The 17,767-nt window shown below is 54.9% G+C and overlaps 1 protein-coding gene across 12 annotated transcripts in view; it reads right to left on the reverse strand.

Annotated features, from left to right (window-relative positions):
- MOK (MOK protein kinase) overlaps positions 1-17,767 on the reverse strand; it is a 67,484-nt gene that overhangs the window by 6,296 nt on the left and 43,421 nt on the right. For 6 of the 12 annotated variants that reach the window (XM_060620798.3, XM_060620801.3, XM_060620800.3 and 3 more), the window contains 8 exons: positions 12,851-12,929; positions 12,676-12,724; positions 8,299-8,477; positions 6,684-6,785; positions 5,525-5,698; positions 4,881-4,995; positions 3,255-3,455; positions 2,635-3,170 (listed from right to left, as the gene is read on the reverse strand). In XM_060620798.3, coding sequence (XP_060476781.3) covers positions 3,090-3,170; positions 3,255-3,455; positions 4,881-4,995; positions 5,525-5,698; positions 6,684-6,785; positions 8,299-8,477; positions 12,676-12,724; positions 12,851-12,929 — 980 coding nt within the window. In that variant the 3' untranslated portion in view covers positions 2,635-3,089. Of the gene's footprint in view, positions 1-2,406; positions 2,575-2,634; positions 3,171-3,254; positions 3,456-4,880; positions 4,996-5,524; positions 5,699-6,683; positions 6,786-8,298; positions 8,478-8,690; positions 8,801-12,675; positions 12,725-12,850; positions 12,930-17,767 lie in introns of those variants that run through there. The other 6 variants (XR_009606619.3, XR_009606617.3, XR_009606620.3 and 3 more) reach the window with 3 other exon arrangements.

The raw sequence follows: 17,767 nt of genomic DNA on the forward strand, positions 1-17,767 counted from the left end.
ACGACCTGCGCATTAAACAGCACGTCCCGGAGAGTTGGCGTCTGCCCTCTTGGTCAAAGCACTGGTTTCCAGGCGCTGTCGGTGACGCACAGAACCCCAGCCCCGCAGGTCCAGAGACGCACAAGGAGGCCCACGGACTGCCGCGGGGTCACCAAGGGCCGTCTTGGAAAATGAAGTCCAGAGTTCCTCTTGTGACCACCCCCCCGGGGTCGTCTCCTCTTCCTGTGAAAGGACAGGTGGAGGCCTGGCTGGGCCCAGGACAACTGTTAGAATTCGGGCACGGTCAGAGGGCCTGGCCGTGCTCCCCGGCTTTCACCGGCCCCACGGGTCACGGCCCTCCAAGTGGGCAGGCCTCGCTCGGTCCACCGTCTGTGGTCACCCTTCGGTCGGGCTCTGGAGTCGACCGCCAGCCGTGTCCCAACGTCGGCTCCCGGCCCCGTGGTCCAAGCTGGCTTCCAAAACCGGACTGCCTCGTGACTGCCACACGCTGGCACCGCCACCACGGACGTGCAGCCCGCGGCGGGCCCTGGGCACGTGGCACCCGGGCCAGACTCCGGCCCGTCAGGCTCTCACACGCCAGGGAAGGAGGCGGGCCGGGCGTAGGCCTGGCCGGCCTGATACGCTTCGTATTTGCTTTCACTTCTTGCCTCGAGCTTTCCGATGCTTCTGGAGCTGGTGAGCGCACTCTCCGAGTGTGGGGACCGGTCTCAGGGAAGCTGAGGGGAGGAAGGCGTTCCAGGGAGACTCTAGCTCAGCCCTCGGCCCTGCGGCGAGCTTGCGGGCCGGCCACGTGGCCCGGCCGGAGGAAACGGCGCACACCCAGGGGTGTCCCCAGCAGCGGGGGGCAGCAGAGCCCAGGTCGCTTCGGTGGCATCGCCTCTGCTTTTCCTCCTCCACAAGCAGGACCGTGCCGCTCAGGGCCGTCAGAATCGGAACCCTTGGACCGGCACGGCTGGCCGCACCTCGGCTGTGTGTGCCCGCGCCCCAGGGGTCCCCTCTCTGGCTGGGAGCGGGTGAGCCAGGTGGACGGGGTGCTGGAGCAGGACTTCCGCCCCATTTCCCTCCTGGGGCCCCGCGGCGACAACTCCTGTGCCCGGGAGCCCTTTAATAGCGTTGCCTGCAAAGGCTCAGGCGGCCTCCTTCAGCGCCTGCCCGGTCGCGAGTGAGCGGAGGCGGACGCGGCCTCCCATGCCCACCGCTGGGCCGAGAGCGGGCCGCTGCGTGCGGGCACCCCGGGGGCGCGGGACGCCCCAGCGCGGCCGGCAGCACCTTCCCGCGCTCCGAATGTGCGGGACGGTGGAGTCGCTCTGGCGCAGGGCTGGGCCAGCCGTGGCCATCCTGGAGCCCGGTGTGGCTGCTTCACGGCGCTTTTATTCCAGAGACCGACGTTGAGCCAAAAGAGCTTCCTTTGGTGGACAGGTCACACCCCACAGGGGCCTGGCCTGAGAGGCCCTCCGTGGGGAGGGGCAGGTCTGCTTTCTCAGAAAGTCACGCGGGAGAACGTTGAAGATTTTCCCCTCAAATTTTACACCCTTAAAGGGGTAAGAGTTTTCCTTAACTCTGCCGCGGAGCCAGTCCCCGAGGACAGGAGCCCGTCCCTGCCGGGCCGCTGGCCCTTGGGGGCCTGGTTCCCCGGCGCCTCCCCGCCTGGGCTCACCCACAGCGGGGCCCTCTGCGATCCCGTCTCCCCGGCCTCCCTGCCTCAGCTCCCTCGGGCCTCGGAACTCCCGGATCCTCCCGCAGAGGCAGACCGGTGCCCTGCCCGCCCGCACAGCAGGGCATCGGACAGCGAGGCGGGGTGTTAAATGGGGTCAGAGGAAGCTCTTTTCAACCCCTCGCCATGTGCACCCAGCTCTCAACATCCCCCAAGTCTTGTTTCTACTCTTGACTCTGCGCTTCCTGGGCGCCTCTGCCCCCCCTCGGCCCGCACCCCCCCTGCCTCGCACACCCGCCCCTCCCGCGGCTGCCGCGTCCACCTGCGGACTGTCCTGCGAGGCCGGGCCCTGCTCCACCACCTGTGACTCGGGTCCAGAGGTGACAGCCACCGGAGAGGACGGGACCAAGAGATCTGACCGCGTGGTGACTAGACTCCCAGCCCCCCGAGTGACAGGGCTGGTCACCGTGCCCAGCAGGGGGCGGCAGGGCCTCCGCGCCGAGCCGTCAAGGCCGGCTGGCCCTGCGCTAGCCTGGGCTGAGCCGGTGACGCGGCTCCAGGGTCCCCACTCCACCTCCCTGACGATGACCAGCCTGTCACAGACTTGTCTCAAAAGAGGGAACAAGAAGACTGAAACTAACCTGGGAAATTTGCTCTTTTTCTTTTTTCTTTTTTTTTTTTAACGTCGTAAGTCTGTGGGGACGAAGAAAGAAGGCATCGTTCCCACACGGGGAGCGGCGCGCTCTACTCACGGGAGGAAGCTGTGAAGCCTGCGCCGACGAGCCTCCTGCTGGGCGGCCTCCCTGCCTCGGCACCCAGGCCAGGCCTGCGTTTACTCCTTACGGGCTTTTCAAGCGCGACAAAATTAAGCCGTACCGGGCTTCCCAACAAAATAAATTCCCCGAATATGCTCACAAAACCTAAAGCAGAGAGACAGCTGGTCAGGACGCGTGTTAAAGTCAGGAAGCGTTCAAATGTCGTAACGATACTTGTTCTTTAATAAAGCTCCGACAGCACAGTCTGTGACGCCGTAACGCGCCCGGCGCCATCGGCGATGTCCTGGAGGCGCCGCGCCCACAGCCACGGCGACACCGAGCCTAAATACACAACATAAATTCGGATCTCTCTTCGGAATCAGATAAAAAATTACAAAATATTCTCTACCCCCAGTTCTTACGTTACGAGAATGAAACAAAAGCCCCGAATGAGCTGGTCTGACGAACGTATCCGGCAGGAACACAGCACGGCCGCTCTCGGGGTGCAGATCCCGGGCTCCGGCTGGCCAGCGGGGCAACGCTCTCGGGGCGCCAGGCTCCGCGAGGGGGACGGGGCTCTCCCCGGAGCCCTCCACCCAAGGCTCGGAGGCGATCGCGGCGGCCCGGCCGCACCTGGTTCCGCGCGGTGCTGCCCCCGGCAGGCGACCGGCGCGTGCTGCTCAGTAGCGGCCGCCTCTCCTCCCTATCGAGGGCAGACGACACTGTTTCAGGTTAGGCTTCGCGTCCTTCTGCGGGTCTGCCTGTCGGAGGAAAGGGCAGACGCTGAGCAGAGGCCGGGACGGGCCCGGGGCGGCGAGCGGCGGGACGCTAGCGAGACGGGCTACCTTCTGGTTTGTGCCGACAAACTTCGGGGGCCTCGGCACCGGGACTTTGCTGTTCGCTCCGGGTCCGAACACGGAGTGCAGCGCGGGGCTGGGGTACGAGGCCAGTTCGGTCACCCCCGAAAGCTTCAGTTTGGGCAGTTGCATCAGGCAGGCGGGTCCCTGTCTCGTGGGAGGGTCCTCCTCTGGCTTTAGGGACGGTTTCTTGAAACAAAACACAGGCCCGTTGAACGTGCAATGGTGCCCCCCTTATGGAAATCGGGAAATACAACAGGGGCTCTTTTGCACGACTTTCGCCTAATCTAACTTGACCCAGAGGTTTGACCACGTGGTGACTAGACTCCCAGCCCCCCGAGTGACAGGGCTGGTCACCGTGCCCAGCAGGGGGCGGCAGGGCCTCCGCGCCGAGTCGTCAAGGCCGGCTGGCCCTGCGCTAGCCTTGGCTGAGCCGGTGACGCGGCTCCAGGGTCCCCACTCCAACTCCCTGACGATGACCAAATCTGCCCACGGCCTTGCTTTCACGTGGCTCACGTGCTAAGAATATTTTTACATTTTTAAAAAGCTGAAAACAACTTCACGGCATGTCACAACTATAGGAAATTCCCGTCTCAGTGGAGATTGTCCTACTGGAACACAGCCCCACCGTTCATTTACGGATCATCCACGGCACCAGAGAAAAGAGGGCGGTTGTGACAGGGCCTTACGGCCCACAAAGCTGGGAAGGCTTATTACTGCACGGCCCCTGTAGACACGCGCAGCCCTCGGGAGTGCCAGCAGGAGTGACGCGGTCGGACAGGTGTCTGGCCAGGAGGGAAGGGCAGAGCAGGGACAGCAGCTGGGAGGTGAAATGAGGGAGGCTCATGTGGGGGGTGGGGAGCTGCCGAGAGGGGGCTGCCTCCCCCCCTTAAAGGGAAGGCGTGGGGAGAAAAGCAGGTCTGGGGGGAAAGACCGGGAGACCGGGTCTGAACAGCTCGGCCTGTGCACCACGGGGGAGCATCAGGCAGCAGCCTAGAATTCCAGAAAGCCTCCTGGCGGCAGCCACACCCATGGCCTCAGCTCCTGGCACGTACCGACGCTCAGTAAATGCCGGGGTGAGTGACGGAGGGCACAGTCCTCACGAAGTGCGGGGCCAGCCCAGAACGTGGGACCAGGGAGCTGAGAGCTGGGGCCGCGTGGGGCACCCGAGGATGACAAGACTGCAAGAGGAAGGTGCCGTTTCTAAAGCGATCGATCCGGGCCCAGACCGGTGCTCACCCGGGCCCGCTGCACCCGCGTGGACGTCTGGGGCCGTGTGGCGGCTGGGGCCGGTCATCGCCAGCTGGGTCACCTGGGTCAGTGTGGCCTGTGCCCTGTGCTAGTCAGGGGGCACAGGCAGATGACAGCGGCAGAGTGCATGGGCAGAGAACCTGGCACCCACGTGTGGGATAGTCCCACCTCGCCAGGCCTGTGCACGCGGGGTGCCACACCCACCGTCTCCCCTCGGCCGGAGGCACGGAAAGGGCAGGCACAACCGGAGCCCGGCTCCCTGCACCTGCCGAGGGCGGTGTCTTCCGCGGGGACGCAGGCCACCTGAGGGCATCGGGTCCCGGCTACCGAGACCATTTCCAGCTCCCCGACTTCACTTAGTACCTGTTTCCTGCCCTCCTTTGAAATCTGCCAGCCGTTAAGGAGTAGTTCCGGAGCCACGGGGCACTCTGAGAAGACTGACCTCCTGTGGCTGGCCAGAGCCCGCTTCTCCACTGCCCTGTGGGGAAGGAAGAGAGGGGAGTGGCCCCTGAGAACGTGCGCAGCACGACCTTTCTGCCTCGTCACCGCCTCTTCCGCGTCAACCGTTCCGGGAGCCTTTTCCGTCCTGTGTCGGCCTGCCGGTCTCTGGGCTGGGAGAGGAGAGGGCCCCGTGCACCGTGGGCCCTGCCCCCCGGGAGGTCTGGGCCAGACGTCACCTGCACTCGCACCGCTCACACCGGCTGGAGCACAGGGAGGAGCAGAATTAGACGCCCTCGGGCAGGTACTCCGGTGCCAGCACCCCCAAGCCTTACGGCGAGATTCCCCCCGTCGACACCGACGTGCACCGGGCCCCTCCCGGAGCCTGGGCACCAGCCACAGAACCGCCCCCCCAGACCCTGCAGTGGAGTCGCTGAGGCCGTTCCAGAAAAGAACGAGGTGTATGTTCCCGGGGCCCCCGAGTTCAGAACAGAGCTGTTCCCGGACCCAGGTGCCCCACCACGTGCCCCCCAGGTCTCCACACCACACGGAGGCCCACGGAAGCCCACCTCTGGTCCCGGAAGTAGGGGTGCTGCAGGGCCTGACAGGCAGTGATTCTCTCGTCGGGGTCGTAGGCCACCATTGCGTGCAGGAGGGAGAGGCATTTCGGGGACAAATTGGCTGTCAGTAGAGGTATTCCTGATCCCTTTTTAAAAGGAAAATCAAAACTCATAGCTCTCGACCTGTATTGAAAGCCCAATGACAATAAACGATCACGCCATTATGTAGAGCACCCGGCCAGCCGTCGTCATGATCCTACAGGGACCCGCACGGAGAAGGGGGCGGGACCGAACCGTTGCCCAAACCCAGAGGAAGTGCAACAGCCCAGGGGCCCCTCACACGAGCTGTGGAGGCGACGATGATGTGTCACCGGAGGCTTATGGACTCTGGCTGAGGTTTGCACAGGGGGAAGCCGCGTGGGCCCCAGCGGGGTGCAAGGGAACTCTCTGTACCTCCCGCTAAGTTCTGCGGCGAACCTAAAACCGCTCTAGAAAAGTGAAGTCTCCCTTTTTAACAACAGGGCAGGGGTTGTGAAATCTGTTACGCTATCAGTGTGAGAAAACGACTTTCCCCCCAAAAGACTCAGAGCACGTGCCCACCTGAGAAAAATGAGGTAAAGTTTATAAGCAGAAAAAGGAAGAATTCAAACTGGTTGTCACCTCCTCGCCTTCCTAGGGCCCAGGAGCTGCCCACCCCCTCAGCCCACGGGGCTCCCCCTCGGAGGCCCCCGGCTCCCCGGATTCAGTAACCAGTGCCGGTGTGGGCGTCAGTGTGGCCGGCAGCTCTGGGTGACGGTCACAGAGCGCTCACTGCGCACCGCCTGCACGTGGCATCCCTCTCCACCCAGAGGCCCCTGGGTCCTGGGTCAATATTCGGAGGACGGGACCCGATGGCCAGGGCCTCGGCAAGGCCAGGAGCATCTCCCGCGGCACCTAGGAGGGCACCCTGGCGGGACCCCCGGGGTGGGGGGAGACAGCTCCGAGCGGCTCGGTGCTCACACCAGCCCGACCTGGAGCCCCTTCAGCGGCCGCGGGGACCCAGGCGGACGGAGGAGCCACGAGGGCAGCAGAGGTGCGGCCCGGTCTGCCCCCCCCCCCCACTGTCTCCCCCCAGCAGCCCCCGCAGGGGGCAGGTCCACTTGGGGCCCCGGGGCGCACACGCACTTACTGTTTGAACTTGGTGAGAGTCTTCTCCGCAGGTGTGCCGATGACGTCATGGATTTTTGAGATCTGGTCCAGCTCGTTGGCTCCGGGGAAGAGGGGCTGAAGGCTGGGGGAGGGGGAGGCAGGGCGGAGCTGCGGTCAGGACGGGCCGGGGCCACCTCATCCCAGCGACCCGCTTTGTGGGGCGGCCAGCTCCCACAGAAACCCGGGGACACGAAAGCCGCATGGCACCCCGTGCATGGGACTGCTCCGGCCTGTTTCTCCTTTACAGCGAGCGGGTGACACTCTTAAGACGCGGCCACGTTCCTCTCCGTACCCCTGGGATCCCTGCAGCGAAACAGGAATGTTCACACCGGGACACCTAAACTCGAGTCTCGCGTCTCAGGAGCTTTTTCGACAAAAATTCATGGTGGGTCAGGTCCGGTTTTGTTGACAGATGAAGTCCAAGAAACGTTTTGGTTTTCAGCGATTTTATGGATTTGGGAATCGTGGATGAAAGAATTTAGGCTTCTATAAGTGAGTTCAGTTCGCAGGACAGGCCACGGCGGAGGGTTTACTAGTGCGGCTTGGGCACCGGGGCCACTTCTGCGCGGGCAGGTGGCTCTGAGATGCGGCGGGGGGCAGAACGACGGTCTCCCCACGGGCTGCCCCTCGCTCGGCGGATGAGCAGCCGTCACGTTCTCGACACTGAAGTCCCTCCACATCCTTTCGGATTAATTCAAGGGATCTCAGCACAGCGGAAAGGACCGTCAGTGCTTTCAGCATCAGTGAAATCGCCACTCAGCTTTCCAAAAATAACAAGCCGATTATCAGCAGGTACGTCCTGAAGGACGCGTGTGTCTGTATTCACGAAGTGGTTAGCTGAGCAGGCGGCAACCGATGACTCGGGTCCCCGCCTACGATGCACGTCACCCGACCTTAAACGCACCGGCTCGTCCTTCCGATCCGCTCGGAGCACGTGGGCACCACCCTGCCCCTCCCTGGGCCTCCTCTACCCCACACCCTCCTCACCTCTGGGGGAGACCAGCCCCTTCCCTTCTCCCGGGCCGCTGCTCCATCCAGCGGCGAAGCCCCGAGGCTGGGGGAGAGGAGGCCGGGGAGGCCGGGGAGGATGGTGAGGACGGGGCTTTCTGGAATCCAGCCGTGCCGCCAAGTGGCCCACCCTCACGCCTGCGGCCAGAGCATCCTACTCGGTGGACTGTCTCGCTCAGGGAAGGCGCTGGGAGCAGGGCCGCTGCCCACACGGCAGGCCCCGCCAGCTGGCAGGAAGCGCCCTCCACTCTGCTTCTGAACGTCAGTCATTGCACCGATGAGGCCGAGTCAGGAGGCCGACCGACCTCAGGGAAGAGCTGACTGACGGTAGTTTGTACTTTGAGAAGCAGACGAGGAGAGTATTTGGCGCAAAGTAAAAGGAAAGCCTGCGACGTTTTCCGTCAAGTTAGCACCAGTCACGTGAGCGGGATGACTGCAAAATCTGTTTGGTAAAGGAAGGCACCGGCATGACGCCATTGGGCTGGCCGGGCCTCGCCAGGCAACCTGTTCGAGAAGGTTCACTCGGCGGGGGGGGGGGGGGGGCACCGGGCGGGAGTCCTCAGACGCGAGGCGGGCCTCGGGCCTACCTGGCGATCTCGTAGAACACACAGCCTGCACTCCACACATCCATCTTGTAGGTGTAGAAGCCGTCGGTGAGGAGGCACTCCGGGGCGCGGTACCAGCGCGTGGAGATGTACTCGGTGTACGGCTGCTTGGAGTAGACGCTCCGGCAGGACCCAAAGTCCCCTAGTTTCAGGACGTCCTGCTGCAAGGGGAGAAGGGCAGGGACAAGTGACGTCTCAAGCCGCTGCTGTACCACAGACCATTTCAAATGTTTATGCACTAACAGGAAAATTACCAGCACTGCCACTAGCTTGTGAAAAGAAATTACTTTATAAGAAATTACTTTATAAGAGTGCCTCTGACAGATAAGAGAGCGGGGTCTCTGCTCAGTGGGACACGTTTACAGACATCCTACCTGTGTCTGACGACTATTTCCGGACGTCTACGGGTTTGGGGAAACGTTAAGTCACCGCGTGAGGCTACAAATGAATTAAACACCGTATCGTGTCACCCGATCATGACTCTAGCTGCCAAGTTAGCCCTGCTGGCAGCTTTGTTTTCCCTGTTGGGGGAGGGGGAGGGGAGGAGGGTCGGGGCCAGTTCTCTGGAGCGAAGAGCTCTTGGGAGCAGGTCAGACAGACTGGGTAGACCCCTTTCGGGATACCTCTTCCATTCCGTTTACCCCTCACACATTCAGGTGATAAACTAGAGGCTGGTAATGCACTTGGAGCCTCTGGTACCTACAAACCTCCGGCAAACATTAAATGCGGGCACGTTTCCTACCCAGGTTACCACGAAACCTCATTCCGGCGGCCTTTCAACTGATCCCATTTCCCAGTGGATCATGTTGGACTTCCAACAAAAATCGCAAGGCATGTTAAGAGGCAAGAGAAAACAGTCAGAAGAGAGAAAGCAAGCCTCAGAACCAGTTTCAGAGAGAGCACAGATTTAAGGATTTTAGAATTACCAGTCAGGGAATTTAAAATCACTATGAGTAATCTGTTAAAGGCTCTAGTGGAAAAAGCAGACAACATGCAAGCTCAGCTGGGAAATGCAAGCAGAGAGATGGAAACTCTAGGAAAGAATCAAAAGGAAGTACTAGAAATAAAAAACACTGTTAACAAATAAAAAGTGACTTATAAGCTCAATAGACTAGACGGCCAAGGAAAGAAGCAGTGAGCCAGAAGATATGCCAACAGAAACTTTCCAAACTGAAATGCAAAGAGAGAAAACGATGGCAAAACCAGAAAAGAACAGCCAAGAACCACGGGACCGTTTCAAAAGTGCCTGGAACCGTGGCACTGGTACCACAGCATGGACGGACTCCAAAATGGCGATGCTGAGGGGAAAATCCAGGTCAGAAAAGAGCACATACTATACAATTCCACTTAGAGAACATTCTAGAAAGTGCAAACTAATTTATTATGACAAAAAGTCTTTGCCTGGGGACAAAGGACAGGAGGGATGACCAAGGGGCATGAGGAAACTTTTAGGGGCAAGAGATCTGTTTGCTAGCTTGACTGTGATGATGGCTTCACGGGTGCACACGTCTGCCCAGACTTACCAGGCCGCACACTTTAAATACGTGTGGTCGAAGTGGCTATGGACTGAGACAGACCTGAGCGTGAATCCTGCCTCTTCTTTTACATGCACGGTGTTTGGAGTGATAACCTCAATGCAGTTTATTTTTTTCTTTTTAATTTATATCTAAATTAGTTAGCATACAGTGCAACAAGGATTTCAGGAGTAGATTCCTTAGTGCCCCTTACCCGTTTAGCCCATCCCCCCTCCCACAACCCCTCTAGCAACCCTCTGTTTGTTCTCCATATTTAGGAGTCTCTTATGCTTTGCCCCCTCCCTGTTTTTATATTGTTTTTGCTTCCCTTCCCTTACGTTCATCTGTTCTGTGTCTTAAAGTCCTCACATGAGTGAGGTCATATGATACTTGTCTTTCTCTGACTGGCTAATTTCGCTTAGCATAATACCCTCCAGTTCCATCCACATAGCTGCAAATGACCAGATTTCATTCTTTTTGATTGCCAAGTAATACTCCATCGTGTATGCGTGTGTGTGTGTGTTGGCAGTGTATGTTTCTAGGAATTTGTCCATTTCTTCCAGATTGCCCATTTTATTAGCATATGATTGCTCATAATATTCTTTTATTATTGTTTTTATTTCTGCTGTGCTGGTTGTGATCTCTCCTCTTTCATTCTTGATTTTATTTATTTGGGTCCTATCCTTTTTCTTTTTGATCAAACTGGCTAGGGGGTTATCAATTTTGTTAATTCTTTCAAAGAACCAGCTTCTGGTTTCATTGATCTTTTCTACTGGTTTTTTGTTTTGTTTTGTTGTTTTTTTTTTTTTTTTTTTTTGGTTTCGATAGCATTGATTTCTGCTCCAATCTTTATTATTTCCTGTCTTCTGCTGGTTTTGGCTTTTATTTGCTGTTTTTTTTTTTTTTTTTTTTTCCATCTCCTTAAGGTGTAAGGTTAGGTTGTGTATCTGAGATCTTTCCTCCTTCTTTAGGAAGGCCTGGATTGCTATATACTTTCCTCTTATGACCCACCTTTGCTGCATCCCAGAGGTTTTGGGCTGTGGTGTTATCATCTTCATTGACTTCCATATACTTTTTAACTTCCTCTTTAACTTCTTGGTTAGCCCATTCATTCTTTAGTCTCCAAGTATTTGTTACCTTTCCAAATTTTTTCTTGTGGTTGATTTTGAGTTTCATAGCGTCGTGGTCTGAAAATATGCACAGTATGATCTCGATCTTTTTGTACTTGTTGAGGGTTGATCTGTGTCCCAGTATGTGGTCTATTCTGGAGAACGTTCCATGTGCACTGGAGAAGAATGTAGAGTCCGCTGCTTTAGGATGAAATGTTCTGAATATATCTGTTAAGTCCATCTGGTCCAGTGTGTCATTCAAAGCCATTGTTTCCTTGTTGATTTTTTGATTAGATGATCTGTCCATTGCTGTGGGTGGGGTGTTGAAGTCTCCCACTATTATGGTATTGTTATCGATGAGTTTCTGTTTGTGATTAATTAATTGATTTATATATTTGGGTGCTCTCACATTTGGCGCATAAATGTTTACAACTGCTAGGTCTTCTTGGTGGATAGACCCCTTATGATATAATGCCCTTCTGCATCTCTGGATACAGTCTTTATTTTAAAGTCTAGATTGTCTGATATAAGTATGGCTACTCTGGCTTTCTTTTGTTGACCATTAGCATGGTAGATGGTTCTCTATCCCCTTATTTTCAATCTGAAGGGGTCTTTAGGTCTAAAGTGGGTCTCTTGTAAACAGCATATAGATGGGTCTTGTTTTCTTATCCATTGTTACCCTATGTCTTTTGATTGGGGCACTGAGTCCACTGAGGTTTAGAGTGAGTACTGAAAGATATGAATTTATTGCCATTATGTTGCTTGTAGAGTTGGGAATTTCTGGTGGTGTTCTCTGGTCCTTTCTAGTCTTTGTTGCTTTTGGTATGTATGTATGTATGTATGTGTCTTTTCTCCCCTCAGAGAGTCCCCCTTAAAGTTTTTGCAGGGCTGGTTTAGTGGTCATGAACTCCTTTAATTTTTGTTTGTCTGGGAAACTTTTAATCTTTTTTTTTAAATTTTTTTTAATGTTTATTTATTTCTGAGACAGAGACAGAGCATGAGCAGGGGAAGGGCGCAGAGAGAGGGAGACACAGAATCTGAAACAGGCTCCAGGCTCTGAGCTGTCTGCACAGAGCCCGACGTGGGGCTCGAACTCACGGACCATGAGATCATGACCTGAGCTGAAGTCGGACGCTCAACCGACTGAGCCACCCAGGTGCCCCTCTCCTATTTTGAATGACAGCCTTGCTGAATAAAGAATTCTTGGCTGCATATTTTTCCAATTCAGTACACTGAATATATCCTGCCACTCCTTTCTGGCCTGCCAAGTTTCTGTGGATAGGTCTGCTGTGAACCTGATCTGTCTTTCCGTGTAGGTTAAAGATGTTTTTCCCTCGCTGCTTTCATGATTCTTTCCTTGCCTGAGTATTTTGTGAATTTGACTATGATATGCCTGGTTGATGGTCTTATTTTTTTAAGTAATCTCTACGCCCAACGTGGGGCTCAAATTCACGACTCTGAGATCAAGAGTCCCATGTTCTACCGACTGAGCCAGCCGGGGCCCCTGGAGGTTTATTTTTGCATATAGTAAGAGTGCCTAAGATGTCTTCCTTCCAGATGCATGGTTACATTGATGGCACTTATTAAACAAACCATTTTTTCCAAACTGGGAGGAAAACAAAACAAAACAAAACATAACATGGTGCCCAGGTATCTGGGGCTGAAAGCCTATCTAGTAAAAAGGTTTCACATTCTACGTTTATTCTGAGATCAGTTTTTCATATAGAAGTTCTTACCTTTATTAATATATTTTCTGGTTTTACATCTCTGTGAAATATTCCATTTCTGCATGCAATATAAAAGGAAGGATAGAATTAGTTGCACCTCATTCAAATTCTTTTACATGGTGCTTTTAAATGCATGTTGATACATTTCCTTAATCTGAGAGCTGCCAAGTCCCCAAGAGCGTACCTGTGCATGTGATCAAGGGATTTACATAACTGGTACATATAGCACGTAATTCTCTTCTCCGGTAATGGGTGTCTTCTCCCTGTGCGGCCAAGGAAGTAGCCAGAGACGGTTACCAACGGTATATACCTCACTTCTTGAAGACAAAAATAGAATCCCACCATTTGATTCAATGATGTATGAAAATCCAACAAATAACCTGAAGTAATTTCCAGAAGTACGGAGCGTACATATGAAACGCACCGCTCAAAATTCTACTCGCGGGCATGATTTCACGGGAAACCCCGCATGCGCACATTCTGGTTACCGCAAGAACAGAACCAAGCAATAAGCAGCACAGTAGTTTGGTCTGATACCCCTGGGGCCGAGCCTCCCGGGTGGGCCTTCCAGGACACGCTCTCCCCCGTGCCGACTGTGAGGTGTCAGGGGTCGCTTGAAACTCCAGTGTTTTCCTCGGCTTCCGGTCTGAACGGAGATTTCCATTTTACAGGGGGAAAGACCTCAGTTCAACAGAAGCGCGTTTTTAATCCAAGACCCACGACTGCTTTGAATTTCATAGCACACTCTTGTCTGACAAAGAGCAGCCATCATCTGGCATCTCCTGGCACAGCTCCGCTGCCCCAGCCCGCTTGGCTGTCCACGCACCTGCTCACCAGGCCTGCGGTGTGGCCCCAGCCCGCTCAGGCCGTCCACACACCTGCTCACCAGGCCTGCCGGCAGGTTTTATGTTCTACAACTCTTAATACCACACGCACGTCAGCATCAGTTATCCTTGGTCCAGAGGATGTCACGTTTTACTTGATTTCAATTTCAAAAGTGTATGTTTTAAGTTTTTTTTTTAATATTTATTTATTTTGGGGGGGAGAGAGAGAGAGAGAGAGAGAGAGAGAGAGAGAGAATCCCAAGCAGGCACAGAGCCTGATGCAGGGCTCGAACTCAACACTGAGATCATGACCTGAGCCAAAATAAGGAGTCAGACTCTTAAGACCAAGCCATCCAGGCACCCCTCGTTAAGTTTTAAATCCGAAACACGACTGTTCTGGCCTAACAATCCAGAAAACCACTTTCCCTCCGTGAGCACACATCCCATTTGACATTTTTGGTCTTAAGTTTGCCATTTCTAATGTCAAATAAATTTATTCTTTTTCTCTCATAACTAGACAAAACCGTTTATGCTAATAGAAAGTAATTTAAATTACAAAATGTCTAAGTACAATTAATTCTTTCATATAATATTGTAATCTTTTTATTCTGTTTCACATAATTTATCACCCACTTTCTAGAGTTTAAATGAATTAAACTAAGACTTAGTCGTCTTTCCCTAGCTTGAGTAATTCTGTAACTTTATATTAAATTCTTAGCTGTATGAAGATGAAAAGAAAGCAACATTTGCGTTCTTCATCACATGTGCTACTGGATGAAGCTTCCTGAAATTTAGTTCTCGTCCTGGGGGGGGGGGGGGGGGTGGCTCTCACAGCCCACTGAGTTAGCTCGGCACTCAGGACCCCCTACCCTCCCAACCAGGGGCCCCCAGGCTTCAGGAGGATCTGAATCCCCCGGGGGCCTGTGAAGACACAGAATGCCCCCCACCCCACCCCTAGGTTCAGCAGGTGGGTGGTGGGGCCCCCAAAAGCTGCCTTCTGAACAAGCTCCCAGGTGCAGCTGCCAGGCCTGGGTCCTCACTTCGGGAAGCACACTCCACCACACCCCTCCTGCTTACCGAACGCCCCAGCCAGCCAAATTCACCTGCAGATGCTTGTGTCCCTGCCTCCAAACTCTCCTGCTACACACCTGCGCTCATGCGGTTCTGTTCCCGGGAGCTCCCTTCCAGCCCCCCCCACACGCCCAGATCTTCCAGCATAAGCTTGTCAGGCCAGTTATCCGAACTCGCCCTCAGCCAAGTGGAATCTTTTAGGGGAAGTCTAACCCACCGCATCTTCATAATCACCTAGGGATGCTTTAAAATGGCGACTCCCAGCTCCAAACCCAGACCTAATGAATCTCAAAACCAGAGACATGGGCCAGGAATCTGCATTTCTCGGCTGCCCTCAGCCCCCAGCAGAAGAGCCCTCTTTTGGGGCTCACCCTCCCTTTCCTCGTTGTACCCCTGCCACCACCGTTCACAGCCCTGCCCCCCACCCCGCCGTGAGAATCTCCGCCTACCTAAGGGGCCTCCTGAGTGAACCGTGGGAGTGGGATGGTGCTCGGAACCGTCAGAGTCCACACCCTTGACCAGGAGCAGGCTGACTATCCATTCTCTACAACGGTTTTTCAAAGACAAGGTCCTAAACCTTCCAGGCCTGAGACTGTATTGGGTTCCTAACAGATTCTTGTTTTCAAACATCTTGAAACAAACAGAGGTGGTACAATGAATAAACCACTCGAAGTTCCTGTGGGAGCCTTACTGACCACCAACACACCGCGCCGTCCCGACCGAGTTCATTTTTGCCAGCTATTTTTTTTTTTAATCCAAATATCCTCATTAAGAAGATTCTAAAGGGGGCGCCGGGATGGCTCAGTCGGTGAAGCAGCTGATTTTGGCTCAGGTCATGATCTCACAGTTCGTGAGTTCGAGCCCCACTAATAGCACAGAGCCCATTTCAGATTCTCTCTCTCTCAAAATAAACTCTAAAAAAAGATTCTAAAGAGTGTCATATACTATATCAATACTGTAGGAAATGTTTCTGTGAGCACAATAATAAACTCTGGCATTCGCTGCCGGTACGAATGGAAGGAACACGGCCACCAGGGTAGTCCGCATCGTAACAGAATATGCGGCACACACCCCGTCCCACAAGAGACCCCATCCGCCGGCCCGTGCCTGGCTATCCCGGCCAGGCTTGGAGGCACATAGCGGGGTCCAGCAGGGCCCGGGCAAATGCAGCAGGTAGCAGGTGGGATGTCGGTCTCGGCGGAGCCCGAACCATCCCTGGCAAAACGCAAGGATGAGCCCCCTGGTTCTGCCCGGCTCATCTTAAGCCAGTGCCGGAACTTCTGTGGAATCCCACCTCCTCACCTCTACAAGGGAGGCAAGCACCTGGGGTGGGAGGGTCAGATGCACGCACACTACGCGGTGCTAACACGATCGTGACGACGCAGATGACGGCGATCCGTGTTTACTGAAGACTGTGCAGTGGCCCCTGCCCTGAACGCGGCACATTATCTTACCTGCTCCTCACAACAATCCCAAGAGACACTAGGTTTATTCCCATTTCACAGACAAGGACCGAGGCTCACGGGCCTGACCTGGACCCACCATCGTTAAATACACAGGACAGGGGACACCTGTGCTGTGTCAGCACAGCCACAACTGGAGCCACGCTTCCCAGAAGCAAGAGCATCACAACTAACAGGATGGCGACATGGGCTTGGGAGAAAATTCAGGAGACAAAAATGAGGTATCACTCACACCCTGTCTGAATGGCATGGAGACCGAGAGCTTAAGGAAAACAAAGGCGTCGATCACGGTGTCAGAATGTTTCAAGGAAGTGTTAGGAATGCCAAAACAGATCTACTCACTTCAACTTTCCTTTTTATATACGCGGGAAAGTCTAAATAGATCCCAAGAGCTCTTTTAGTAAGCACAGAACTAAAACTGCTCTGAGTAGATAAGAAAGCTACGTGTCACAGTTGGCAGGCAACGTTTCCTCTAAAAATTCTGCGTCTTACAATCAGTGGGTCAGATCGATGAAGTATAAAAATACAACTGAATTGATCTGACACTGTAATGTCAGGCAAAGTAGTTCTTAATAAGAATCGTAATAAGGCACACCGCCCAAGCTGTTCGTGGAACTGTGATGCTATGTTTGCAGTCAAATCGAACCTGTCTTGCTCTTTCCCACTTGGTTCATTCCCCAATGTCACGGATTTATTTCAAGGTCCCTGCCCCACCCACAGCCTCTAAAAGGTATAACCCTGGGGCGCGTGGGTGGCTCAGTCGGTTGAGCGTCCAACTTTGGCTCAGGTCGTGATCTCACAGCTGGTGAGCTTGAGCCCCGCGTCGGGCTCTGTGCTGACAGCTCGGATGGAGCTTGCTTCGGATTCTGTGCCTCCCTCTCTCTTTTCCCTTCCCCTGCTCGTGCTCTGTCTCTCTCTCTCTCTCTCTCTCTCAAAAATAAATAAATGTTAAGAAAAATATTAAAAAATAAAAGGCATAACCCTAAGGGGACGAGGCCAGCTCACCGGACCTGGAACAGCCAGCACTCCGGGAGGTGGCCAACGACTCGGCTTTCTGGGCCTGGCCCGTCTGCCGCCAGTGGAGGGTCTCAGGGTCTGAGTGGCCAAGTCTGCCAAGAGGAGAGGGACACGCAGAGGAGGAGGGCAGAGGACCACGTGGCTCCGAGACGGTCAGTGGTGGCCTTGGCAGCCGGACCTTTCCTGGCCCCACCTCCCAAGAGGCCTGACTGAGCTTCCTGCAGGAAATTTGAGGTTTTACAATAAACCGTCTCTTCTGTGAACGAGCCGCACACGAGCTGCACGGCACGTGCTCCTGGCAATAACAACAGCCTACGACACTCAGTGCCTATGAACGTCACCCAGGTGGACGACACACCGAGCCACACCAGAAGCAGGGCCGGGCACTGAGAGGACACCCGTGACGGAGCCGGCAAGGGCCCCACCGCCAGAGAGCAAATGCCCCGGCAGACAGTCGGACAAGCACCAGGGGAGCAGATGCATGTCAGGCGTCACGTGGGAGATCAAGGAGACAGGAGGGAGCTGCGACAGAGGGGGCAAGGCGAGGTGAAGGAGCAGCCACCCACGGCTCCAGGCGGGCACCGGAGGGCGGGGGCACAGTTAAGTAGCCACTCACAAAAGCACGGTCATTTAACTTCAAACAGTTTAAAAAAGAAGAAGGAGAAGAACAAGAACAAGAACAGAATCAGATACAATATGCATTAAAATACTAGATGCCCCTAGGGG

The sequence above is a fragment of the Panthera onca genome, chromosome B3, assembly GCF_046562875.1.
Source record: "Panthera onca isolate mPanOnc1 chromosome B3, mPanOnc1 haplotype 2, whole genome shotgun sequence".
In the NCBI taxonomy this organism is placed as follows: Eukaryota; Metazoa; Chordata; class Mammalia; order Carnivora; family Felidae; genus Panthera; species Panthera onca.